This window comes from Anolis sagrei, chromosome 1 (genome assembly GCF_037176765.1).
Source record: "Anolis sagrei isolate rAnoSag1 chromosome 1, rAnoSag1.mat, whole genome shotgun sequence".
NCBI lineage: Eukaryota > Metazoa > Chordata > Lepidosauria > Squamata > Dactyloidae > Anolis > Anolis sagrei.
The window spans coordinates 204,407,001-204,434,462 of record NC_090021.1 but is presented as its reverse complement, the minus strand read 5'-3'; the positions used below and the strand labels follow the sequence as shown (position 1 = coordinate 204,434,462).

At 38.3% G+C, this 27,462-nt stretch overlaps 1 protein-coding gene across 2 annotated transcripts; it reads right to left on the bottom strand.

The window, feature by feature from the left end:
- On the bottom strand, nucleotides 1-27,462 carry STAM2 (signal transducing adaptor molecule 2). Of its 2 annotated transcripts, none has more exons than XM_060776917.2 (14): nucleotides 27,288-27,462; nucleotides 17,093-17,177; nucleotides 14,908-14,983; nucleotides 14,607-14,702; nucleotides 13,633-13,779; nucleotides 11,588-11,657; nucleotides 10,080-10,269; nucleotides 8,550-8,644; nucleotides 7,656-7,738; nucleotides 7,455-7,542; nucleotides 7,164-7,218; nucleotides 6,639-6,792; nucleotides 3,733-3,881; nucleotides 1-3,606 (listed from the first exon to the last, which is right to left on the bottom strand). In XM_060776917.2, the coding sequence occupies exons 1-14, from the start codon at nucleotides 27,325-27,327 to the stop codon at nucleotides 3,384-3,386; spliced, it is 1,551 nt and encodes a 516-aa protein (XP_060632900.2). In that variant the 5' UTR covers nucleotides 27,328-27,462; the 3' UTR covers nucleotides 1-3,383. The 2 variants fall into 2 exon arrangements, with proteins under 2 accessions (XP_060632900.2, XP_060632908.2); XM_060776925.2 differs by having other exon boundaries at nucleotides 10,080-10,200.

Sequence of the window (27,462 nt, the reverse complement as noted above, 5' to 3'; positions counted from 1 at the left end):
TTTTTGTTAAACAAGTTTTATTTCCTTAAGTCAGCGCAAACATGTAGACAAGATTCTGGATGGATAATTCACACGATCAAAATCCAAACTGTTAAAGAGTGAAGGTTGCTTGTATAAAACACCCAAATAGTCTTTTGCTGTAGAAAAGAGTTCTTCGTGTGAATTGGACAAGCAAACACACTGGGAACCTCTTACAAAGAGCAAATCTTTCTAAGGCATTCTCATTCCAGTACTATGCAATATCCCCTTTTCCTTTCACCAATTAACTCAAGATTAAAACAGTTTCATTCAGTGTCCTGCCAGTTTCTCCAACTAAGAATATACCGGGGGGGGGGGGGGGGGGGGAAGCAGTCAAATATTCTACAAGTTAAGCTTATTGCAACAAATATGATCTATACACAACGCTGTGACATATGCAAGGAGACTTCTGCTCATCTAATAGGGCCTGCTCTTGGGTCCTTCCTGAACTGATCGATGTACTGTGGAGGATTCCCCTGACTTTCCAGAAAAGATTTGGCCAGGGCACGTAGAGAGGGAAGAATGGAGCCCCCATTCTGTTGATGAACAGCCAGCACTGGAAGTAACTCCATGCAAAGATAACAGAAAGGTAGTCTGGAAAACCACAGCAGTAACATGTCAGAGGCACCTTTTAACTGGAAACCTTTCACCTGATTCTTCTGCAACATGGGACATTCACAACTGAAAATCAAGTCAACACACAAGCAGTAAGGCATGTTTAACAGTCTCGCCATCTTAAAATTTGGGGTGATCAGGAGAAATATTGAGATTTCCAACATGCTACATACCAACTCTCTGGGAATTCAAACCATGAATCTTTTTTTAAAAAAGCAGAATCAGGCAGAGCTCTAGTTTGGATGAGTAATGCCACCAGACAACATTTAAACTGGGGAGAAAATAGGGTTTTTGAAATTCAATTTGATTTCTGAACTTAGACTGTATCTTATTTTAAGATCCATGAGACAAATCCATGAGACAAATCACACTATAACCCTTATTACAATTTTCTATTTACTCAATTATATGAAAAGCAAGCATTTCATGTTTACTTTTAATATAAAAATAGGTATATGCCTGCAATACATTCTCTACTCCATTCAGATTCAGGGCATAACACTCAATGATGCCAATGGAGCCTGGGACCTTGCTACTGAAATATGTAGCTGCTTCTTTTGGCAGCATTAACTATGATCACGCTTTAGCAATAAATATTTTAATCTAGAAAGAGAAATAGATGATCTCCATTAACACCAAAACACTAGACACTTTCAACATCGGAATTTGTACATATTTACAACCTGCTTAAATGCCTTGTTAAGATTACAGCAACTAGCAATAAAGCCAAAAGCAGCCTCATTAAAAATCATTGATTCTTTTTGAAGAGAATGAGTAAATATGTAGTTGTGTATAAAATCCCAAACAAGCAGATATATACAGACATTATTTATATTTATATATATATTATATAAAGACCAAAATACAATGAAAACAATCACTTCAACTCAACACCACAGTCAGATATTGGGCATCACATAATGTAGTATCAAAGAATGTGAATCAATAAAAATTTCAATTGCCTTATGTATTGACAAATATGAAGGAGCTAAACTGCTCAAAGATTTCATTTCACTTATAAAATGTTTGAGCTGAGAGAGAGAAACTGATTTTGCTCCAGATAGGGATTCTAAAGAGCACCTTCTTAAATTAACTCTGTTTTGAAAGGAGATACACACACACACACACACACACACACACACGTCCCATGTTGCCATTTTAGATCTCTAACAAATAATTTAAAAATCCCCATGAAGAATAAGTACAAAGGAACGATCGCCAACAAGTGATTATTTTTTTCTGAGGACACCTCCCTTCCCATTGCCAAACACACATTGGTCCACCATGAAACTATTCATCACTACTATGATGCTTCTGAACAACCTAGTTAGCACCAGTAATAAGAACAGAAAGTCACTTGATGACAGGCAGGTTTGATCTGGAATGTCAACTTCACTACAAAGAAATATACATTTCTATAATAGACAACAAAACTGCAGAAGAACCTTGAGACTAATGTACAAATGCCTTCCTATTCACATGCCTTTAACCACCCCCTTTGCTCCTCTAAATCACTGTTCATTCCCTCCACCAAATACCCTCAATGGCAGCATGTAAGTTAGACCTATAAAGTTCTCCTGTTAAGATAATTTTGTTAAATAGCTAGCTACATACATGGACAATGAAGAACTTCCAAAGGAATGGGGAGCGGGAGCGGGGGTGGGGGTGGGGCTCTCTTTCCTTCTAAAAAATCAGGCCAGGTTACTTTTTCTGACCCTTTAAGCCAGTGGTTCTCAACCTCTGGGTCCCCAGATGTTTTGGCCTTCAACTCCCAGAAATCCTAACGGCTGTGAATCTGGCTGGGATTTCTGGGAGCTGTAGGCCAAAACACCTGGGGACCCACAAGTTGAGAACCACTGCTTTAGGATTACAATGACAATAGTATATTGTCATGGCATGTTTACAATTAAGGCAAAAATACCCCCACCTCTGTAAATAAAATTATGGCATAAGCATGTCTTTCCAATGCTAAAGGCTTCTCTTTCATATTTGTTAAGTATTAAGCGATGTCAGTGGAAAAAAACACAGAGACAACACAATGGATATCATTTCACCAGAACAATTTAGGCTTGGAAATCAAGTTGCATTCAATATCACACTATTTAGACTCTCCTCAGACAAGGAATAAGAACTACTCCACCACAATAAATGGCACTAGTTTCAGAGAAGTACAAATGAGAAATTCAGCCTGGGAGAAATTATGAAGGCCATTAACAACTTCTGTCATTCAAAGTTTTTTTTTCCTCCCAAGTTCACTATTGCTAATTTACTCAACCATCATAAAATGCAATCTGTTAAGATGAGCTAGGAGGGAAGCAAACTGAAAAGCAAATTAGCTAAATAAATTGGTGTTTGAGATAGCACTTCAAATTTATACGGTTTCATAAAAATAGTGGCCTTATAAAGCCTGGAAAGAAGAAACAGGAGGAGATGCATAAATGAACTTGCTTTCAAAGCTTTATCGTATGAAACTTATTACAAGGAAATGTTCCGTAAATAGGCAGGATATTAGACAGAGCGCTACAAGAACCAGGGTCTGAAGGCTGTCTGTTCTGAACACATCAGCAGCTCATCTTATTTTAACAGCTATGCAGAAAAAGATCTGAATTTGTATTAACTTTAACATTGATATTTGTGTAGTTGCCTTTTTGCCCTTGAGTAGAAGCAACTTTTCATATCAATGGAGGGAATATTTAAATTACAACAGTCAGCAACATCCAAGACTGCTTTCAGGAGGGAGGGCTCCGTCTTTAGAGAAGAGGCTGCTGGTGGTAATTTGTTTGCTGCTGAGGAAGCGAGTGAGCAGGAACTGTTGGGTAGCATACTCCTTGGGGCAAACTGGTTACAGTGTTCTGGTAGGCCAGCATATCCATTGGCATGGTCATGTGTTGGGAGTAAGGAATGGGACCAGCTGGTGGGAGGCAGGAATTCTGGTTCGCGTAAGCAGGATTGGAAACAGAATCTAGACCGGTGCTGAAACACAAACCAAGGCATTAGCCAGCTTTCAAAATAAACACAAATCCTGGAAACATTATATAATTGGAAGCTTAAAGAATGAAATTGCAGAAAGAGTTTGGCACTGTCTTGCCAATGGAATACCTTAAATATGCTGTCTGAGCTGTTCCTGAAGAATTTACATTTGGAGGCAAGGACCTCAGTGGACCAATCTGATCATTTCCGGGATTATACCCTTGAGGGACTCCATGGACCCCGTAGTTTCCACTGTGAGGATGCAAGGGATACGGCTGCTGCAGAGACAGAACAAAAGGCCAATCAGCACTGCATGGCTAGTAAGTAAGAGGGACAACTACCCAGACAAACACTGATCCAGAAGTCTGACACATCACAGAAAAAACAAGGCACCTTTTAGGTGTATGAAGATTTCCTTAGGGAAAGAAAGCTAAGAAAAGATGATATGACACAGTAGCACCTCTGTCACAGTTAAGAGACCCAAGAGCCTCCAGGATAAGTAGAGAGCTTGGTAGTGAGCATGGCTTTCCCCATCAGGAGGCAGAAGGCAAAAGTAATAAAAAAGCATTCAGGTCACACATAAAATTACTTTCAATTAAGGGTCAAATGGCAATCATTCTCAAAATATCTATTTTGTACCTTGCCTCAAGTCTTGAGGGGAGCTGGGTAACACGATTATGATCACTATCATTATTACTGTAGCCAAAAGTAGACCCTCGAGTCTATTTGTTTGAAGAAAGCTGGTATGCTTATTAATTTCTGCCGTGCCTATTTCCCAATGTGGAGTCCAAGCATATACATTAATGCCTTTCCTCCCAAAAAACAGATTGGCCTATATAATGCAAATGAGATGGTTGGGAGGTCACCAAAGTTTTAAAAACTTTTTAGGAAGCAGGTAATAAATTTAGCTAGACACTACAAGATATTATTTCCAACTGCTATGAAGGAGATAACTGACTATATGTTAGAGGTGATTTGATGGTGTGTTCCTGCAAGGCAGGGGTTGGACTGGATGGCCCTTGCAGTCTTTTCCAACTCTATGATTCTGTATAACATTTTGGGATAGGATCATTCTTTCTACTAAACCAAGAAATGGAGCCATCTCAACAGACATATTTCAATATTTATGTACATGAGTTATTTTAAAAACTGGTTATTCTTGAAAACTGGGCTTACAAATTAAAGGCCATTGTACAATATATCCTTGTGCTTTTTCTAAGGCATTTATCCCCACTGACTTTTTATTCTCAACAAAGAACAGCATTATCTTGAAGTGAGGAGATTATTAGCACCTGAGATGTCAAATACTCATAATTTCTTTCACACCCCCAAACACAATCAATCTTTCATCATTTGTGAGAGCTCAAGTAAAAGCATAATGGTTAAATGCATAATCTTTCATGTGGCAGTTTCCATGGTAACTATTCTTTTCACACTCATTATGTAAAATCTGCCTAATATATGCAGTTACATTTCCCCCTTTTCATTTAATTACTGCTTGCAAGTCCCCCCCCCCCCCTTTGTTTTTGCTTAAATAAACTTAACATTACCGTTTTGATTTGGACCAATATCAAAAGCATAATTTTGGAATCATTTCATTCAGTTCACAAAGAGCATGTTGCCCAAAGGAATGGAAGAAATAAAAAAATAAGCATTTATTGAATAGCACTGTTTGTGTCCTTGAGAGTATTTTTAAATTGTTGTATATTCATTTCCAGAAGCTCACTGGATATCCATGCAACAGTCCAAAACTGAAGATATTGAATTGCTCAAGTAGCAGTTCTTTAACCCTTGATCGCCAGCCCTGTTAACCTTAAGCATGTTCTCACAACCTCTGAGGATGCTTGCCATAGATGCAGGTGAAACATCAGGAGAGAATGCTTCTAGAACATGGCCATATAGCCCAAAAAACCTACAACAACCCACTTAAGTATGTTTAGGGTCCGGCAAATTTTCAGACCCTAAAAAGATTTTAAAATTCCACTCACAAAGACAGATTTTTGTTGCAGCTCTCTTGACACACATTTCCCCACAAAGACATTTTCACAAGCAACCGGGAAATGTCTACTAACTCAAGGGAGCTTCCCTTAAATTGTGTATGTCTTTTGAAGTGAATTATGCAAGAAAGTGAAAATATAGTATTGTTTATGCTTATATATATATATATATATATATATATGAAGCATTATTATTATTATTATTATTTATTATTATTATTAATTATTTATTTATTTGTAGCCCACCCTGAGGGGACTCAAGGCAGCTTCCAACATAATAAAGGCCAGCATTCAATGCCTGTATAAAACAGAAGTAAAAATATCAACAGCAAACAATAAAATACATTACACAAGTTAAAACAAGTAATTTAAATAATAAAAATTAAATAATCAACATTTAAACCATTAAAAGCCAGGTAAGATAGCATATCAAATCTGTTTCCTATTCCGTTCCGTTTCTCAGTGTTACAAGCTCTATTCCTCCTTTTCGTCATATACTTGAGAGCATAGAAATGTTTTAAGTTGCTTTTTAAAAGCAAGTAAGGAGGGGCCCATTTTGATCTCCTTGGGGAGGGCGTTCCAAAGATTGGGGGGGGGGGGGAAGACCACCGAGAAGGCCCCCTCTCTTGTTCCCACAAGCTGTGCTTGAGATGGGGGTGGGGTGGGGGTGGATCGAAAGTAGGGCCTCCTAGGCTGATTGAAGAATCTTGGGCAGATTTGTACAAGGAGATGCGGTTTTCTAGATAGCCTGGGCCCAAACCAAACCGTAATATATGGCAAATACATATTAAAACTATGTGGCAAACCTTTATTACCTATATGGCAAACATTTAAAGCTGAATTTGATGGATATGAATTCGTGACAAGTTAATGAGGCTTACTTGAAGCATATGTTAGGTCACAAAGCAGGATTTAGATACTTAAATCCTAACAAAAATGTGTTTGTCTTCACACTTCTATATCCGTTTTGAAATAGGTAAATCTTGCTAGAAGACTTCAAAAAGTAAAAAAAAAAAAGAGAGAAAAAAAGGCCCCTACCTGTACTGGAACACCAGTTGATGAAGGTGGGTAATGAGCTGACGAATGGATCTTTGAGTATGTAGCATACATAGGAGCTTCATTCACTAGTTTGTTGTAGAGTTCCAGAGCTTCCATCACTTTAACATTCAGTTCAGACAACTCAGAATGTTTCCTAATGCAGAAGAGAGCACCAAGTGCTTTCAATGATTACATATTTGCCCAATAAAGTCACATTGTCAGAGTTAGATAGTGTCTTTAGGAAAAGATTGCTAGTTTTCCTAATCTTGAAATGCAGGGGATGGTTTTGCTCTTCCTGAAAATCTAGACATATATGACAATTACTCTAGTCTGGATTCTAGTCTCAATGTTTCTCTCTCTCTTTTGTTTGCACACAATCAAGTATAACTGGGCTTTCTTCTTGATTGCTTAATAAACAGACCTGACAAAATGGAAGATATCTGGGAAAACTCATCTAAGCACTACAATGGTGCCTAAATATACATTCATTTTACTGCACTTGCAAGTACTAGAAGATTGCCTTACCTATCAATTTCTTCTAGCTTTTCATCTATCATGGGACCCATCTGTTGACAGACACCTAGCAATACAAAAAAGCCGATTATTTATCCAAGAAAATATAGGCGTTTGCAAGCAATGTGCAATGTTTCTGAGATGCAACTATAATTTTCAAATAATGTTGGGCAAGGGAAACCCTCCCCAACGTTCTTATTCAAGCTTCACTTTAATTTAGTGGGGGAAAAGGAATATGAACATGACAGTACAGGACTGTCCTGCAACAGGGGTTTATATTTAGTAGAACTTAAATGAAAATACCTTCCAAGTCCAGAAGATCAGGAGAATCGGGTTTAGGGTCTGTTGGATCTATGCTCTGGAGTAACTGCAATGTTCTATCCATCTTATTCTTAAAGAGAGAAAAGAAGTACCAGAGTTCTTCGGGTGTACAAGATACTGTTTCTCACTTTTGACATAGTTGCTTATTTACAAAACGTTATCTGTTTGACTGGAATTATGTACCTCATCTATGTAAACTGGTTCAGGCTCCGCTTTTGCAGTTTCCTCTGCACTTTCTTCAGAAGACACATTCTTCTCCATAGTTGCTGTTAAGGGAATGCGTTAACATTAGGCTCTTAGAATCACAGAACCATGGAGTTGGAAGAGACCACAAGGCCCATGCAGTCCAACCCCATCCAGCCATGCATGAAAAGGCCATCTAGCCTCTGCTTCAAAACCCCAGCGAATGCGAATCCTCCTTGCTCTGAGGCAGAGTATTCCACTGCTGAACAGCTCTTTAAACCCAAAATATTTTTCTATTAATCTGTCTTGCTAACACAGCTCATAAAACATGGTACCCTAGGTGAAGCAACTCTTCAAATGTGGGTACATGGAATACAAGTTTTAAATTCTGCAATTGTGATTTAAGATGGCATTTTTAAAAAATGTAATGTCTGCTGTAAGTTCAGAACCCAGATGGTAAATTAAATCATTTTATCTTAAGATATCTGAATGTTTTGGTGTGATTATTTTTGTCAATGCGAAGATTTTTGATCCGGCTGGAACACTGCACTTAAGAACCAATTTTCTGAGCAAATACAATTTCCTCCCATTTCCATATGCAGCGTTAGAGCAAATGAAACAGCCTTGTCTTGAAATAATATATGATCAGCCGACATATGGGAAGCTATTGCTGAGAAAGCACAAGATCTTCCATCACATTGCATAGAGGAGAAGAGTTGGCAATTAGAGAACAATTAGGCATTGTGAGTCAGAGGATTTAAATCCCATTCCTACGGGTATTGAGTGATTTTGGATAAGTCATTCCATTTCATAGTGATTCCTTGCACAAAAGTGGGCAATAGTTTATGCTTGACTTTTAAAGTGCTTTCAAAACCAAGTTTGTATTCAACTTACCTGACTCAGGCTCCTCATTTAAGTTATGGGTCACAAAATTAGATGGGAATAATCCTATTCCTCTGTGATTTTCTCCTTTCCACCAATTGGCATCACTAAGTAATAAAGATACATAATTCAACACACCACAATCTGAATTGCAGGATTAATAATAATAATAATAATAATAATAATAATAATCTTTATTTATATCCCACCCCCTCTCCAAACAGGCCTCAGGCGGCTTACAGAAAATAAAAGAGTACAAAAACACTGAAATAAAACATGATACATAAACAACAATGTCAGAAACAGAAAATAAAACACAATACGAAAACCAAAGCAAAAATAAAAACCTAATACATAAACAGCAATATCAAAACCTGACAGACTAATCGTAACAAAAACACAATAGAAAGTAACGTGAATTAAAAGTTTTTGCTGAATTGTACACCAGATGCAAAACCAATTCAAGCCAGTTGGCACTGGTACAATTATAAAACCACCATCACAGTAAAGTTATAAATCAACCACTTTCGAATGCCTGCTTCCACGTGCATGTTTTTAATTCTTTCCTAAAGGAAGCTAGGGAGGGAGCCTGTCTAATTTCTTTAGGGAGGGCGTTCCAGAGCCTGCTGCTGCTTCAAATTGCAAAGCCACAGCTTTTAATTTACCAATCAATTGTCCTTATTATTCATCTTCCTCCATTTCTAGCTTTACAAACCTCTGAGGATGCTTGCTACAGACGAACACAGTAGCACAATGGGCTAAACCCTTGTGCCAACAGGACTGCTGACCGAAAGGTTGGCAGTTCAAATCTAGGGAGTAGGGTGAGCTCCTGTCTGTTATCTCAAGCTTCTCATGTGCGGAAATGAGAGAAGTCTCCCACAGGTTGGTAAAACATCCAGGCATCCCCTGGGCAACGTCCTTGCAGATGGCCAATTCTCTCACTCCAGAAGCAACTTGCACTTTCTCAAGTCGCTCCTGACATGGAAAAAAATGGCCATACAGCCCGAAAAACTCACAGCAACCAATTTCTAGCTTTTTAAAGGAAACTCAGACAGAAACCTCTACTGCTTGGTTTGCAAAAGAAAGCTGTTGCAGTATAGAATTCATGCTGTATTAAGATCAAGAACACCTGAATACTAATTCCCACTAAACTAAGAATTTCACAGGGTACTCCCTAAGCTTACCGGGCTCTGAGGTTAAAAACAAGGAGGGCAAAACATACAACTGCCCAAGATCTTCCACAAATCACACAAGAGAGGAAGGACCTTCCTAAGTTGAAATTTGAGAATTTGTTTCTTATGTATATACAACTCAGTCTCTCTTTTTTCCTCAAACCTTCAGACACCAGAGTTATCTGAAGTTTTCTGACTATGAAATGGACTCAGCATAACTATTTAAAATACAACCTTTAGGATTTATTTTGACTCATGAGTCAGCCTTTGACAGTTTTTTTTTACATTTTCAGCTACCTTAGAAGAAACCTACCAATTATCCATTTGTTATAACATTTGAAATTGGCATGTTACTTTAAGTACAACATACCTGTCATCCAAAACAACAATAATATCGCCAGTCTTGAAAGTGAGTTCATTGTCCTCGACAGCTTCAAAGTCGTACAAGGCCCGCACCTTTCTAGAGATTTTTTGATTGTTCTGCTGAACTTCTACAGGTGGGTATAAAGATTTTGTTTCTGTTTGCTGCTGTTTTTGTTCTTGCAAAGATAATTCAATAGCTATGATTTGGAAAACAAAAAAAATCTTTTTTTTACCAAATCCAATTAAATATGAAATTGTAATTTTTAGATCCTGAAACATGTCTGGTAAAGCCTCTGAACATGGAGTCTTTTTTTCACTGTCTTCTGGAGTCAAATCAACCCAAAAGGGATTACATATAATTATGTGTTTAAAAAACCCAAATTCTTCTATGGTAAGACCTATTAACTTCTCCCAGCATTGGGGTATAAAGAAGAACAGAACAGCAAAAATGGATTTATAAACCCCTAGCAAGAAGAAGGTTAGAAACTCCTTCAGAGCTCATTAAGGCACAAAGGGATGATGGGGCACTCAATCTGCCATTCTCTTCAGCATCCCATCCATCCCTGACTCTTCCACAGGTGCCCCATGGTCCCCCAGTGGCCCCACTCCACAGAGAACTCACACTATAAAGATCTGTGATTTCCAAAACAATATTTGCTGTTCCATAGGTACAACAAACTAACTCAAGATTTCTTAGAAAATTATTTTGAGAAAACCAATATGCCTTTTTGTAAAATATATGAAATTAAATCCAACTTCATGAAGTGCTTTGTAAGTTTTAACAATCTTTTAAAAAATCAGTGCCAGAGCTTGACAAGCTACACTGCAAAACTATGATGCATTTAAAAATTGTTATGAGATTACATTCTTCCTAAGTGCAAAAAGAAAAGTTTTCAAAAGAACACATATACTACTACTGTATATGCTCATATATAAGTCAACTTCATGTGTAAGATGAGGGCAGGTTTGGGGACTGAAATTATGGATCTTGATATGACCTGTGGATAAGTTGAGAATCATTCTATGGCGAGCGGAAAGAACCAATGTCACAGCAATGGTCCAACTGTGCCTGGCCATTGTTGTTGCTATTTCCCTTCCAAGGCATTCAAAAAGGCCAGAAGCAGCACTACTACAACAGAGAAAGTAAAGGGGGGCGGTCAAGTGCTTTATTTCAGTTCTCCTAGGATAGACTAAACTTTTGCCTTTTGTCACTCCACTCAGAAAAGGTGGTTCCTCCTCCTTTTTGTAAGAGTTAAGATACAGTGCTCACACTGACCTATGGATAATTCAACCCAGTTTTTTTTTGGGGGGGGGGTTATTTTTTTTATTAAAATTACCAGAGTTATACATGAGTATATAAATTACCTCTTATTTTCTTTACTTTCTCCACAAACTCAAAAAATACTTTGCCCATTCCAAAGTTATGCATTTTAGACACCCAACTGTGCATCTGAATGTAATCATAATAATACGTTATACTTTATGACTTAAGACATATGGTGACTAATGTGTTACCTTTAGCTATATCTTCATCCTCTTTGTTCTTGCTTGATGATGCACCATTCTTGGCAGCAGCTGAAGGACTCTGTAAATGTACTTAAAATATAAATATGCTACACCAAGTGGAAAGAGTACTATATTTATGAGTACTTTAAAAATAGCCCTGTATTAATGTAATTATCTTGTGGCAAACTTTTTCAATATTTCAAACAAGCAAACCAACAGGAGATAGAAATCTGTGTTTGGAACAACCAGGTCTATTTTAGAGGCACCTCAGCTTGCTCAGTTCAGTCACAAAGTAATGTTGGATTATTGTTGTTGTGTGCCTTCAAGCCATTTCTGATTTATGATAAAAACCATCATGAGGTCTTTGTTGTCGACTTGTTCAGTGGGAGTGTACCTTTGTTACCCTTCTCAAGCTAAGAGAGTACTATTTGCCCAAGGTCACCCAGTAGGTTTCCATAGCTAAAGTGGATTTGAATCATGGTCTCAAGTCATAGTCCAACACTCAAATCACTACACTACGCTGGTTTTAAATGTTAGATTATTATAACAAAACTGTCTAATGAGTGGGAGAAGAGACCGAGTCAGTGAGATTGCCCCATGAGAAGACTGAATAAATCGAGTTAATTTTGGAGATAGTTCTCTTGAAAATGCAACAAATGAACACTTTTGTTCATTATAAGGATTCCATAACCTGCTGAATTCACTCTGCAGCCCTTATTAACCATTATCCATCACATATTGTTGTATATATCCCCACCTCATCAGACATTGCTTTTCTCACACTTAAAGTGATGATTCTAAAGAGAAATTTTCTCAGTGGGAACGCTTTCTACCTAAGCAAGACCCTTGGTGTTTCAGGGTTTTTCCTTTTATGGAGAACCTCCAAGAACTGCTCCTCTTCAGAGTAGTCATGTTCCAGGTGAAAAAGGGATGATGTCAAGGAGGCTGAGTGCTCCACTCAGCTGAGGAAAGCATAATGAGTAATAAATGAACAGTGCTTGTATGTGTGTTGGTATTATAATCCTTTATGTATACTTGGATCTTAACTTTAGCTATGCTACAGTGACCCAACTATGTTCAAATCAAATCAAATCATTTATTTCGGTCATTGACCAGCACAGGAAATAGAGTCACATTTTCATACAAACTTGGTATGTTTGGTACATTAAAAATATAAATATAACTACTAAATAACAATATGGGTGAGGGAGCAGAAGGGGAAACAGGATAAAAACATACAATGCCCAGACCCATCACCAAATTGCAGATTCAGGGAAGAAGATTACTGGACACACAGTTGACTTTGGGACTAGTCATTCCCTGACGGATTTTGTATGCTGCTGCACAGAACTTTGCAACATTGTAGGTTGTAGCTGAATTGGTATCTGCAAGTAGCAGGGAGGTATAAAATTGTCCTGAATGGCCTGGGTGCTTGCATATCAGAGGTAAAATAAGCCTGGCACGGATATCCCTGTAGAACTGGCACTGAAGGAGCACATGTTCTATTGTTTCTACATGACCCGAGTCACAGGGGCAGAGTCTCTCTGGGAAAGGGATCTTCCGGTAGCGGCCTTCGAGTACAGCTGATGGGAGAGCGTGGCATCGAGCCAGGGTGAAAGCCCTTCGATGAATGGGAACCTCTAAGTTTGTTAAATATGGCATAGGGGAGGCAAGATATCTGCTGTCTTCATTGATAAGGAAGGTTGGAACCGAGGCCAGATCTAGTTGGCGCTCTGTGTCTGTGATACATTGTTTAATAAGTGCTTTAGCTTGATTGTAATCCATAGCTAATAGTAGACCTGGAGAAAATCCCAATGAGGAGATTTTGTATGCTACTGCCTGCTTCCATGTGGATTGGAAGTCATCCTCCATGGTTAGTGGGGCAGACCCAACTATGTTAATAAGGAAACAAATAATACATAACGATGTGGTTTTAGTATTAAGGCATGTGTTTTTATATTTGTAAGCTACTCAAAAATCCTGTGAACAAGGTCCCCTCATTAAATGCCCATCTGTATCTAGAAATGTTTAAATATCCCCGCAAAAATGCTTACCTGTGTCCCAGCAGTGGGAAACGTAACCCCTTCTTCCTTTAGAGATTTAATAGTTGCTGATATCAGGCTAAACTGTGGATCTTTCTGAAATTCTTCAGACCATTCCACCATTAAAGCTTTTAATTTTTCACATACTTTAGGATGAGCCTAAAAACAGAAAACAAAAGAGGCACAGCCTCTTTATTATGAGATGACAGCACAGTTTACAATACAGGTTATGCAAAGTTATAGAGAGGAACCAAGAATCTCTAAGGGAGATTTCTAACAGAGCTGTGGACTTGTGTTTCCTCCCAGTTAGTCCTCAAAATTCAAATGGTAATCATGATATTATGGAAGGTCAGGTATTTAACCAAAAGGTAAACTAAGTTAGACATAACCTAGCAAAATGTCAATCTAATTATGGCCTATATTTTCACATGGTTTAGAGCAGTGGTTCTCAAGCTGTGGGTCCCCAGATGTTTTGGCCTTCAACTGGCCAGGATTTTCTGAGAGTTGTAGGTCAAAACACCTGGAGACCAACAGGTTGAGAACCACTAGTTTAGACATTTTAATTCCAAACCAAAGACATAGTAACAGACGTTGGTAACAGACATACACCAATAATTATAAATACCATCATTAAAATGTATGCTAAAGTTTTAAGATAAAATTCATTTTCTACTCTTCCCACTCTGCTATTACACAGAACACCTAGACTTTCCTTTCAGTCTATTGTCCCTGCATGGCAACTGTCACTTTAGATATTACAAAAAGTTAATTTTCTTCATAACAGTAATGAAAAGAATCCAAGCGTACCAAGTAATTTCATGGCATTGTATAGTCTTATCCCACCTACTTCTTCCATTCAATTCTCTTTATTATGCCCATGGCTGTAACCAAAGCTAATACCAGAAATGTATTCTACAGAACTATGAACAGTTTAAGTTCATTTTTCTATTGTCTTTCACTATATATGATAAAAATCAGAGTCTTACCTTGTTTATTATAACACGCACTTCACTGGCAAAGTCACGTGAGCAGATTTCTAAGTGGAAAATTTTTCCACAGTTTGAAACACAGGCTCCCAATAGCTAAGAAATAAAAAATGTGGTTATAATTGAGTAAACATACAAAATATAAAATGTTATCAATTTAACCAATGGTAAAGGTATTAATCATAAAATAGACTACATCATATCTCCTAAACAATATTAACATAACTCAAATATGAAATCTCATAACTATTATTTTATGAAGAACTGTGACTTGTGTAATATGTACGATACTTATACTTACAGTTAGGGCCTGCAGTGCCACATGGGGCACTTTGTGATTTACTCTTTTCAAAATGGCTTTCAGGCAGTCTTTTGCGCTAGATAAAATAATGCAAATGTCAGACTCTTAATCACATAAGTAAAAAAAGTATAAAACTGTTGCAGAGAAGAAGACACCGAACACAAGCATCTTCAAGTCTACCTTACAGTTAACTAGTCAAACCAAAGTCAAAGTGACTTCAGTGAGTAATGCTTGCAACCTCGGTATATGTAATCAGACACACACTTATTAGGAACATTATTTCATTGTAATCTTGTTACTTAGAAGTAAATATTTTCAGAATGAAATGTGAAAATTGTAACCATGAAACCAGGCTCTATATTTCTCCCAATTTAAATCACAACTTAATGTTTCAATAATATGTCATTTTCTATCAGTAGCCATTTCCAGATCTTTTAATTCTGGACAGACAATGCATGGAAAGGAAGGAGAATCAAACTTATGTTTCCTCTACTCCTGAAAAAGGCTGTGTACGCAATAGGGCAGGGGGAATACAAACAGCCAAACAGCCTTTACCCTAGAACAGCTTCTCCTATGCTTTAATCACATGCTGATGTCCAGATTTAAATTTAACAATGTTAATCTCACATATAAAGTTGTCCAGCTACAAAAAACTGAGTGGTTCATTAATTACGCACATTTATTTATTATTTATTTATTTACAGTTCTTATATTCCGCCCTTCTCACCCCGCAGGGGACTCAGGGCGGATTACAGTAAACACATATATGGCAAACATTCAATGCCAGTTTGACAAACAACATTTAACAGACAAAGGCTATTTAACTTTTTTTTTTTCTGGCCGCCAGGGGAGCTGCTGCTTTTCATCGTCCATCAACGACACCGATGAAGTTCTTCCGCATTCCACATTCCCCGGAGTCTTCTTTCTTTATGGCCTCATAAATTAGTTAAATTTAGCCTCCCACACAAGGTGGTCCCTTATTTTCCTACTTGACAGATGCAACTGTCTTTCGGGTTGCAAAGGTCGACAACGGGCTACACAATGGCTGGACACCCACTCCAGCCCGGGCTGGCTTCGAACTCATGACCTTTTGGTCAGAGTGATCTTAATGCAGCTGACACTCAGCCAGCTGCGCCACAATCCCGGTTATTTTCATTCAGATTTTTTTAAAAGATGTGAACTGCATTTAAGGAAAGCAGAAAACCTTGTCATATCCAATCAAATATGCACTCTTTTGCAGTTTTGTCTAATTCCTAACAAATGTTATTGGAAATAAAGATTCACTATGAAGAATAGGAAGAAAGTGAAGCCTGAATTCTCCCTAGAAAACAAAATAGCTAAACTGAGAAATTTATACTTTGAACCTACAGGTAAAGACATAACTAACTAGGAAAGACAATTACAGTAGAAAGCACTAAGAAAAGAAGACCACATTCCAGTTGGATAGACTTAACCAAAGAATCCCATGGCTCTGAGTTTGCAAGATCTGAACAGGGCTTCTGGGGACAATGGAGTTTGGAGGTCTCTCAATCATAGGGCCAAAGTCAACACAATGGCAGTTAATGACAAAAAGATACAATGTGTAAGAGGATTGTAGTGTCAGCTGACAAGAGTTCTGAGATACATAGAGTTATTACAAAAAATATGTTCTCTAGCAGAAGTCCATCATATGAGTCGCGAAGAAGCATCTAGAGCAGTGGTTCTCAACCTATGAGTCCCCAGATGTTTTGGCTTTCAGCTCCCAGAAATCCTAATAGCTGGTAAACTGGCTGAGATTTCTGGGAGTTGGAGGCCAAAACAACTGGGGACCCACAGGTTGAGAATCACTGATCTAGAGATTCCTAGAGAGGGGTTCCCTCAGGTAAAAATATAGCTTTTAAAAATAGTGTTTTTTCCATATTTGCAGGGATCCTATACACCTAACCCCACTGAATGTGGAGAGCTGACTGTATGTATATACCATCCTGAACAGGTCTGGAGTGGATAATTCCATTTACTCTGTGCGTGTTAGATATGCCTCCATTTTTTACATAAGAGAAATATTTTACTTTGAATGTGTGCCTAAAATATCCGGAATAGAACTGCTGCTCAAATCCAGGCAGAGATTCATTAGTAGAAACACAATGTCTACTAATAACACTATGACAATTCAGAGAGGCTTGGCGGACCGTAGAAAGTATCTTACCCATTAGGAGTGCTTCCAACTTTGTCACATATATCCATAATAACTCCCCAGTCTTCAGCAGTGTTGTACTCATTTGTCGCCTTTTCTATAAATAAAAATAGAATTTTGTGAATCAACAGCTTTTTAGAACACAAGGGGCCTTCATTGGCTCTATTACTAGCTTCCTTATTTTCCTGACTATATTTCTAAAGCCCTGAAATGCACAGTTCAGAGAATTCCCACTAAAGTATGCATCTATAAACAAGACATGTATTTATCATCATGTAGAGGGAAATGCAATTGCGATTACAAAATCACAATTCCACATGATGTTTAGCTTTAAACCATTTGAAGTATGAAAAAGACATGCCTTTCATAACTACTTTGCCAAAGTACAAACACTGCAAATTTTTGTAGGCTAGCACTTCAGGTGCTATGTACATGTCTGATATATCTCAACTCTTTTCTCAACCATCCCATAGGTGAAATGTGGCGAAAAAGGAATTCAACACACAGGCACTTTGTTTTAAAATGTCTGTTATCTCAGAATAAAACTAATAAAAGATCTCAACCTTTTTTTAAAAAAAAGTTATGCTTGTTTGTAGAAAGAAGTTTCTATCTCTGAAATAACAAATTGCTAAAACTTTAAAAACAGTACTGGTCACCTGCAAGTGTGGCATTTCAGGAAAATATCATGAAGCTACAGCTGTTTTCTACTAGTTTCAGGCTGAATACAACTATATTATATTGTATTCTTAAAGAGTATGTTTTATCAAAGGCAAAGTTATGTTAATCTTGAATACCAGTATGTAAAGATAACTCAGATGCAGCTGAAGAAGTAGACTACAAAAACCTATCCACTCAGTTAGTCTCTAAGGTAATACAAGATCTCTTTGCATATTAATGTCTTACTGCTTTTCTTTCCATTACTTTAGTAAGAAAAAGTGGGCTACCAAACTTTGATTTTTTATAGTTACTCTAATGCAAACTTATCACAGCTTTTCTTGGTAAGATTTGTTCTGGGGGGTGGGGTTTCTTTCCCCTTCCTCTGAGGCTGAGAAAGTTTGACTTGCTCAAGTTAACCCAGTGGGTTTCCGTGACTAAATGAGAAGTCAAACTCTGGTTTCCAGAATTGTAGTTCAACATCACACTGGCTCCAAGGCTGGACTGAACTTAATGTCAAATAATACACACTAAAATATAATGTCTCTTGAAAATATAACCTATTAATCTACTTCTGGCATCAGGGTGAACTTTATATGAGAGGCATTCAGAATTTAACCGCTTGTTTAGTAATAATTTCTCTGACAAAGCATGAAATATCTAAAAAGCTCCCTTCTGCAATGCGATCTTCCCACCCCCACTCCGAAAGTATAGCTATCCCTGTAAAAATAATGTAAAAGAAGCTGGTTTTATAAGAGACAAAGCCGATATGCAAGATATAAAAGAAATACTTAAGGTTTTTGTATTCATTGCATTTAGGTTTTGCTTTTATTTTCATCACCTCACTTTGAAGATTTACACTTGGAGATTAAGCTTTGAGAAGTGATAAGTTCCTCTTCTCAAAGAGGGGGCTCCCTGCTCCATTAAAGTACATTTGGCCCTCTGGCCTTGTCTTTTCTACCACAAATTAATGCTGTCCTGTTTTTACATTCAGTCCTTTCTGATTCACAGCTGCAGACTAGGAAGCCCTGTTTTGCTTCTTTATCAGGCTACTCCTCCAGTGAGTCATAAAGAAATGTAAGGGTTGGAATCCTAACATCCTACACAGATCATTCTTATCCATCCTAAAAATGTGGGATGCCGATCTCAAGTGTTGATTCAGGATGTGAAGAAGAACTGGTCCTGCTGTGCTGGGAATACTCACCTAAATTGTTTTCTTAGTGTTTGCCTTATACTATTTTGTTTTCAATGATGTATTTTACTGGTATTGTTGATTTATTTCACTGTTAGCTACTTTAAATCCCATTTGCTGGGTGGCAGGTTAACAAATAATAAAGGATCTGCTCCCATTCATAAATAATACCAACAGCCACAAACGTTAGCTGTCCTGGTTAATTACCATCCATAGACATCAATTAAATGAGAATTTTCGTTAATTTCATCAGACTCATTTTCAGCCAATGAAATCATACATGAATATTATTGGCATATTCTCTTTCTACTGGGAAAAAAAAAGTCTTTGATAGCTTATCAAAATTCTATGCAAAGATTAATAGGATCTTAAAGAAAGGGTTGATTGTGTGAAGTTTCACACAATCAACTTCCATGTGTGCAGCTGAAAATGGGTTGTGCATTTGGTCCCTTTTCCTGAACCAGTTGCAAGAAATTGTAAAAAACATTAATATTTGCACTGATCACACATTCAATAGAGCAAGGGATAGCAAGGAATAACAATTGGCACCAGTTAACTGAGAGTCTACTGCAGAATTTTCCAAACATTTCATTTTGGTAACGCACTTTTTCAGACATGCAGCATTTTGTGACAAAGTAATTCAGTTTTACTAGCAAACTCTTACAAGAGATGCGGATACATACATAAATTGTAATAACAAAATGTGTGAGAACAAAACATATCATGACAACCTTTCATTTATATCTTTAAAATATATGATGTATTGCTTAGTTCACATAGGCTCTGAGGTTTCTTGTTATCTTTAAGCAACACACCTACACACTGCAGTCGACAGTTTGGAAAGCTCTGGTCTACTATAATAATTTGTGTTTATAGCTTCTAGCAATTCTAGCAACATGGAATTTAGTTCAACTTGTAACATTAGAAAAATAGGTCTTTTATTAGCTATTCTGTGTGGATTTTTCAGTCTCCTTTCATTACAGTTTATGAGGGGCGGCCAGAATCCTTTTGAGCTTAAGTTAATTAGTGTTTAGTTGCATTACTCTTATTGGAATATATTAGTTCTTTAGCAATATGCCATAGTGTCAGTATAGCATGGTGTAGTTTCGCTTTACTTTTGGCTATACATATGTATAGTTCTCCCCCCCCCGCCCCCCCCCCCAAATACTTTCTATGTTGTTGTGAACCCATTTGTATGTGTCAAAATGAATAAATATCAACTTTAAAAATAATGTGAAGCAATTCATAAAAGAACTAAATAACTACAGACTACAACTTTATTAGAAAAACACTGAAAACATCAAATATAGGCATAGATCCAAATGTCTTCTTCCATGCGGAAAAAGTTTCTGCCCCATTGCTTTCCTGGAGCCAAATGGAGGGAAAAGGCACCCACATTTCACAAATATTCCTTGACACATCAGGAATCTTCCAAAACAACATGGAAAATGTCATCAGGGGCTACAGAGTGAGGAGTGTGGAGCTCTTCCACAAACAGGGGAGAAACTGAGACCAATTATTGTAATTCTTTCCCCTCCTTGAAATGAGGTCTTTTTACACTCTTAAGATGTTATTAAACTAGGTACACAATCATATGGGACAGAGTATACTAACATTGCTCCCTACTATTGCAAAACACATAGGAAGTGGGATAAAAGCCTAAGGACAGAAATGTTCACTTTATCCATGAAAGCTCTCACTGCGAGGTTTCCAGACAGAGATTGGTAAGGTTTTAGGCCTAGGAGATACTTTTTTTTCTTAAACAGAAAGTGAACCAGAAATGACATGTGGGTCACCTTCTATTATTTTTTTCAAAAGGCCTTTTGTGATTTTAAAATGTTCAGAAAGAATTTCCTAAAGGGTGTTTGAGGGCACTGGATGACGGAAGTTGGAGACGGGTTTCCTTCAAGATCTCATGAGGGACAGCATGCCCCATTGAGCGTTGGCCATCCATATTAAACCCTAGATTGAAATAAAGTAATAGAATATGGGAGGTAAGCTAAGCATGTGTTTTGAAGTAAGACACCATGACTGAAACTGTCTGATGTAATATACACACACATCTGTGGTTATTAGAAGCCCTCTGAAACCCTCTATAGCCAGACCAGAATTGAGGAAAGATCTAGAGACATAGACAATTCCTCAAGTAACATAGTATTAAATCACTGAAGTCAGTAACAGTAAATTCATGGGCCCCATGAGAGCAACTGTGCCATGATCCATGACAGCTGTCCATGCCTAAATTTAGTATTTACACTTTCATGTGAATTTGGAAACTGACAATTGATTTAACATTCTGCACTAGCTGAAGGTAGTCTTGTGTAGTAAAACACCACAGTAGTCTGGTCCTAACATAGTCAAAACAGGAGTAACCAAAACAGGGTGCTGTATCAGCTGTGACCCCTAATTGGCATTAGGCATTTGTGGCAATCACAACTGCCATCTGTACATCCAGAGATAGCATTAGATCATGAAGATTTCACTTTTGATCTATTGACTTTTAGTTTTACAGAAATAGATGATCTCATGCTCAGGAACAGCTGATCACCTCTGTCCTCCCTTAGTTATAGTATCAGTATCTTGTTGGATTATATTTCAGACTGTTCACCTACTCTAAAACTGTTCCTGAGCAACTATTACAAGGTTCTGCTGCTGCCCTCAGATTAGCAAACAACATACTGATGACACATTAGTCTGACTCTCTAGCTGACCTCCCAGCGGCTTGGTGTAGATACTTAACAGATAAGGTAAGATGGATCTACCATAAAGTAAAAAGTCATGAAGTAGAACAAAAATCTTTCAAAATTACCAGTGGAGTTTGTCCTGTTAGAACAATGGTTCTCTCCTATCTCCAAACAAGAATCTATGTGGATTCTTTCTATGTTTCATTAAAAACAGGTCTCACCTCCCTTTCTAGTATCGTGATTCAAAATGGCATGTTGGACTCTAGGTTGTAAAATGTCCAGAATAGGGTACAGATTTACAATTGCTTTTTTTCAGGGAAGTAGGATTTCCTGAAAGAGAATTCCCTTCCCCTAAAAAGTATGTTAACCACCCCTATAGCCTAAACAGTAGGTTTCATCCTGACAGCTCCTAATATCCTAGAGGAATAAGGATCTAGAAAACAAGTGGTAAATCTCAAGCCTACAAGTAGCTTGTGCATATCCTCAGGTTGCACAAGCAAAAATGTATCCAAACATAAAGAGACAAGATAGCTTCCCAGGTTTGTTTATTCCATGTCTGTCAAAATATAAAATAGACTCAGTATAACAGCAAATGAAATACTAATTCCTCAGTTTATTTTGTTTTTGTAACATTTTATAAATCAAAAGCAAGCAATTTGCTTACATGTAACAGAACAATTCACTGGTGTAAGGTTTTTATAATGTTGACAAAGGAGAACAGAAATCGTACCAGAAATCAAAGTCCATTTGCAGTTAGCTCTCTCTATATTGGCCTTAGAAAGCTACATAACGAGATCTCTAACAAGAATGCATTGTCATCTGTAACATGGCTTCTGAGCTTCTCTAGAAACATCTCTGTTGTCAAAATAGTATCAAAACAGCTTCTCCTGAAACATACTGGTATTTCAATGAAAGTTTTAAAATAATATATTTACAGAATCCATATATGTTTATACATTCTTAGCATTCCTTGCATATAATCCTCATATTTATCAGATCTTGACTTCTTAGAACATCTTTGTGTTTTGACAACGAAAATTAAGGTTTTGCTACTGAAGTCTATGGGATATGAGTAACCATGCATAGTATTGCTTCGTTCAGGTAAAAAACCAATACATCTAAGCTTTTAATAAACTTGTGAATGTAAAGAGCAAACCTGTCTGTTTCTTGCTTGTTTAACCGATTTTCAAAAGCTAAAATATTAAGCACATTACATATATTTGTAAGCACACATCTGATTAGAACTTTTTGGTACTGTTCCATTATCCAGGCGGAGGCCATTAGGGGGTAATAGAGAGAGAAGGGCTGTCCATTTTAGGGCGGGGGACAATTGAAGGGGGAAAACCATTTTCCCCTTTTTTCGCTGGTCATTCCCCCTCCCCACTTCTTATATCATAGACGAGCGGAATAACAGGAAAACAGGAGGAAATGGTTTTACTCCTTCAACCCACCCCAACCCCCATAAAATAGACTATCCTTCTCTCCCTAGCACTCCCTAGTGGCCTCCACCCAGATAATGGAACAGTACTGAAGTTTTTAATAATTTTGTATTGTACAAAATATAGTCACAATCTTTTTAAAAATGTCGTTTTAAGTTCATGTTTCATGTGTGTGTGTGTGTGTGCATGCATGTGTGAGTGTTGGATGAACTGCAGTTAGTTTGAAATGTGCTCAAGTTGATTGCCATTTTCTAGTTTTCCACCATGCTGCAATATTCTTGTTAGATTCTAATGACTTTGTTTCCTGGCTTTTTAACTACTATTTTGATATAATTAATATCTTTCTTTATGTTTGACTGTTTAAATTGCATATTAAATGTTATTTTAAATAATATAATGAATTACACTATACTCTTCAGTGTCAAATCTGTTAACACATACAAGTTAGGGTCATTAACACTGCAGTCCTGTGCAGAAATAAGCTCCTAGACTCTTAGGTGAATGTACATAAGGACTAAAACATACTTTCATAATTCTTTTTACACTAACAACTTGTTCCTGTTCCCAGATTTCAAATTATCCACCAACCAGGAAATACAATAGCTAATAGCTGACTACAAGTGATGTCACTGTAAGTTATGAAGAAAAGTGTTCTCTTCTGTGTGAAACCGTATGACCTGTTGACTAATCGATTCCAGGCCCAGCCCCTTTCAGGAACTTTGGGCTTTTTAAGATGGAATATGAACCACCGAGATCATTCATTATCTTAAAGATCAAATACTTATGTAGTCAGCCTAGTGACAGCAGTTACAATATAGGTACAAAAAAGTATACCGATAGCGATAAAGCTCTTTAAAGTCATTTTCGAACAATTATTGATAGATAAAACAGAAAACAAATAAATCCATTAATTTCAACTCAATGCTTTCAGAACATTCTGTGAAACTGTACACCACAATGCATTTTAAAACAAACATATTTTGTTCTTTCAATCTAACTATGGAACTAATCTATGTTGTTAAATCAAGACAGCCATCCATGCCAGATCCCCAACCTCCAAATCAACTTAACCCTCTAAACTACAAAATATTGAACAACAACCTTTAAGACATAAGGTTCATTTCTGGAGCCAATTCAAGGACTTGGTGTGTGCCAACATAGCCTTAAATCACTCAGAGTGAAAATACTTGAAAGTACATAACCTGTCACATGCCGCAGGTGAGCAAAGGAAGTGGCAGAGATTACAATACTTATAAGGCCATTTCTGCAAGGAGGAAAAATCCTATTCTGCTTGGTTTTTAATGTAATAATGTCATAGTGGAAAGTTCAGGTCAGCTTTGGACTGACAAAGGCATAACACTTCTTTTATACATGTGTATCATACAGTGAATGCAAGACCAGCATAAGACGCTTACTTTGAAGTATAGTTCTGCTTTGTGGTTGCTTGAGTACACAAGAGATAACAGTCCAGCTGACAAACAACCAGAGCAGGAGTCAGGCTAAAAACCTGACTCACCCTTGAATTACTCTTGGGCAAATCATTAGCTCTCAGGTTCAGTTCTACATTTGACAGCTGAGAAAGAACTGCCCTTGGGTAGCTCCCAGCCAGCAGAACATTTCACAAAGATAGTAGAAATTCTAGAGATGAAGAGACCCATTTCCATGTTGCGCATGGGAAACGGGCCAAATATTTATAAGTTGGAAGAAACAACATGAAATAGTTGTGACCCAGTTTCAGGAATATAGAGTACAGTATTTCCGGAACAATAATCTCTTAATCAGAAAGTCATTTCCTCCCAAACCGCCAACCAAAACACAACAACCCAAACCCATGCCAATAGAAACAACTCTGTGCTATGGTAATATGGTCTGCATTCTGGGAATATGGTCTGAAATGATACACAGCCACAACCCCAAGAAAATGAGTGACCTCCTTTTTGGCCAGTGCAAAATATCTGAATGGAGGTGGGGATTATAATTACTTATATCCTGCTTTTATCGCGATTGAGACACTTGGGGGCCCATTCACCAGGAAACTCTCTCTTTGCCCCAATGACTCAGGAATTGTGTGGCTGGATATTGGCACAGCATCCCCTGAGTCATGCCAAGGAACCCTGGTTACTACTACTATTACTAATGTCCCACTTTCCCCCCAGATTGGAACTCAAAGCCATACAACAACAATATTTAAAATGTTCAAAATCCACAAACCACAACAGTTAAAACAGTTAAAACGATTAAAGTTAAAACTTAAAACATTCATCATTAAAACACATACAAACCACTGGTCATATCTAGTGTAAGAGGGACCTTACAAGTGGTGCTTCTGAAATGTAGAATTAATGCAGTTTGACAGCACTTTGGCTCCTTCCACACAGCTGAATAAAATCCCACATTATCTGACAGCGTGGACTCAGGGCCCTTCCATATGATTCCAGGTTTTCTGTTTATCCCAGACAGTGTGAACTCATATAATCCAGTTTGAAGCAGAAAATGGGATTCTGGGATATAGGGCCTGTCTGGAAGGGCCCTCAGATATTCCAGTTCAAAGCAAATATTGTGGGTTATTCTGCCTTAATATTCTGGATGATATGGCCTATGGTCCCTTCCACACAGCTGTATAAAATCTCACATTATCTGCTTTGAACTGGGTTATATGGCTGTGTAGAAGGGTCTTTAGGCTTCTGTAGTGTGATCCTATGGAATCAAGGAATCTGTGGCCTAATGAGGCACTTACACCTTTTAGCAGATGAAGCCTTGTAAAACCACAACTCCTATGATCCTCCAGCACAGAGACTCCTTCTATACTACCATATAAAATCCAGGTTATCTGCTTTGAACTGGATGTAAACTGAGATAATCCGGTTCAAAGCAGATAATGTGGATTGTCTGCTTTGATAATCTGGATTATATGGCAGTGTAGAAGGGTCCTGAGTCATGGCAGTTAAAAGTGGTATTGCTGTGCATTAATCTTACAATGTAGATGCGCCAGGCCCCTTCCACATGGCTGAATAAAATCCCAGGGCCCTTCCACACAGCTATATAACCCAGAATATCAAGTCAGAAAACCCCACAATATCTGCTTTGAGCTGGGATATATGGCAGTGTGGAGTCAGGTAACCCAGTTCTAAGCTGTTATTGTGGGGGTTTTGGCTCACAACAGTCTAGTCACTGTGGGATTAGAGAAGTCTTTGCTCTCCTGACACTTCATCTTCCCTTTGCCCTTTGCCCCAAAGAGGACCAGCCTTTGTGTTTGAGGTGCCTTCAAATCACCTGCCAGATGAATGGCCTCAAGGACTCCTTAGGTCCCTTCTACCTAATAAAATCCCACATTATCTGCTTTGAACTGGATTAGATAACCCACCTCAAAGCAGATATTGTGGTGTTTTCGGCCTTGATATTCTGGGACATAGGACTGTGTGGAAGGGCCCTGAGTCCACACGCAGATATTGTGGGATATAGGGCTGTGTGGAAGGGCCCCTTGAGTCACTGTCGGCATAGAGAAGTCTTTGCTAGGCTGACACTTTGTCTTCCCTTTGCCCCAAAGCCTTTTTGTGTGAAGTGCCTTCAAGTCACCTGCCAGCCGAGTGGCCCCAAGAACTCCATAGGAGCTTCTTAGGCCCCTTCTACACAGCTGAATAAAATCCCACATTATTTGCTTTGAATTGGATTTGATAATCTAGCTCAAAGCTGATATTCTGGGACATAGGACTGTGTGGAAGGGCCCTTGGTTATCCAAGTCCACACTCAGATATGGTGGGGTTTTCTGCCTTGATATTCTGGGACATAGGGCTGTGTGGAAGGGCCTTGAGTTCACACTCTGATGTTGTGGGATATTCTGGGGTATAGGGCTGTGTGGATGGGCCCCTTGAGTCACTGTCGGCATAGAGAAGTCTTTGCTAGCCTGACACTTTGTCTTCCCTTCGCCCCAAAGGGGACCAGCCTTTGAATTGGATTAGATATCTGCTTTGAATTGGATTAGATAACCTAGTTTAAAGCAGGTATTGTGAGATTTTCTGCCTTGATATTCTGGGATATAGGGCTGTGTGGAAGGGCCTTGAGTCCACACTCTGATATTCTGGGATATAGGGCTGTGTGGAAGGGCCCTTAAACAAGAAGGGGCCTTGGCAGTTCCTTCCCTTGAAAGAGACCTGGCAGTGGCCTCCCTCCCAAGTGCTAACCAGGCCAGGCCCTGCTTGGCTTTCTTCCCTGGGGCCCTTCCGTGGCCCTCGACTCACCCACATCCTGCTCGAAGGGGTTGGGGGCGAAGAGCGGCATGGCGGCGGCAGAGGGAAGGGGAGGCGAAGAGACCCGGCTGAAGGAAGGGAGGAAGGAAGGAGCGACTAGAGACGCAGCCCACCAGCCCCTGCTCCTCCACTCAGCCCCGCCCCTCTCCTCTCCTCTCCCCAACTT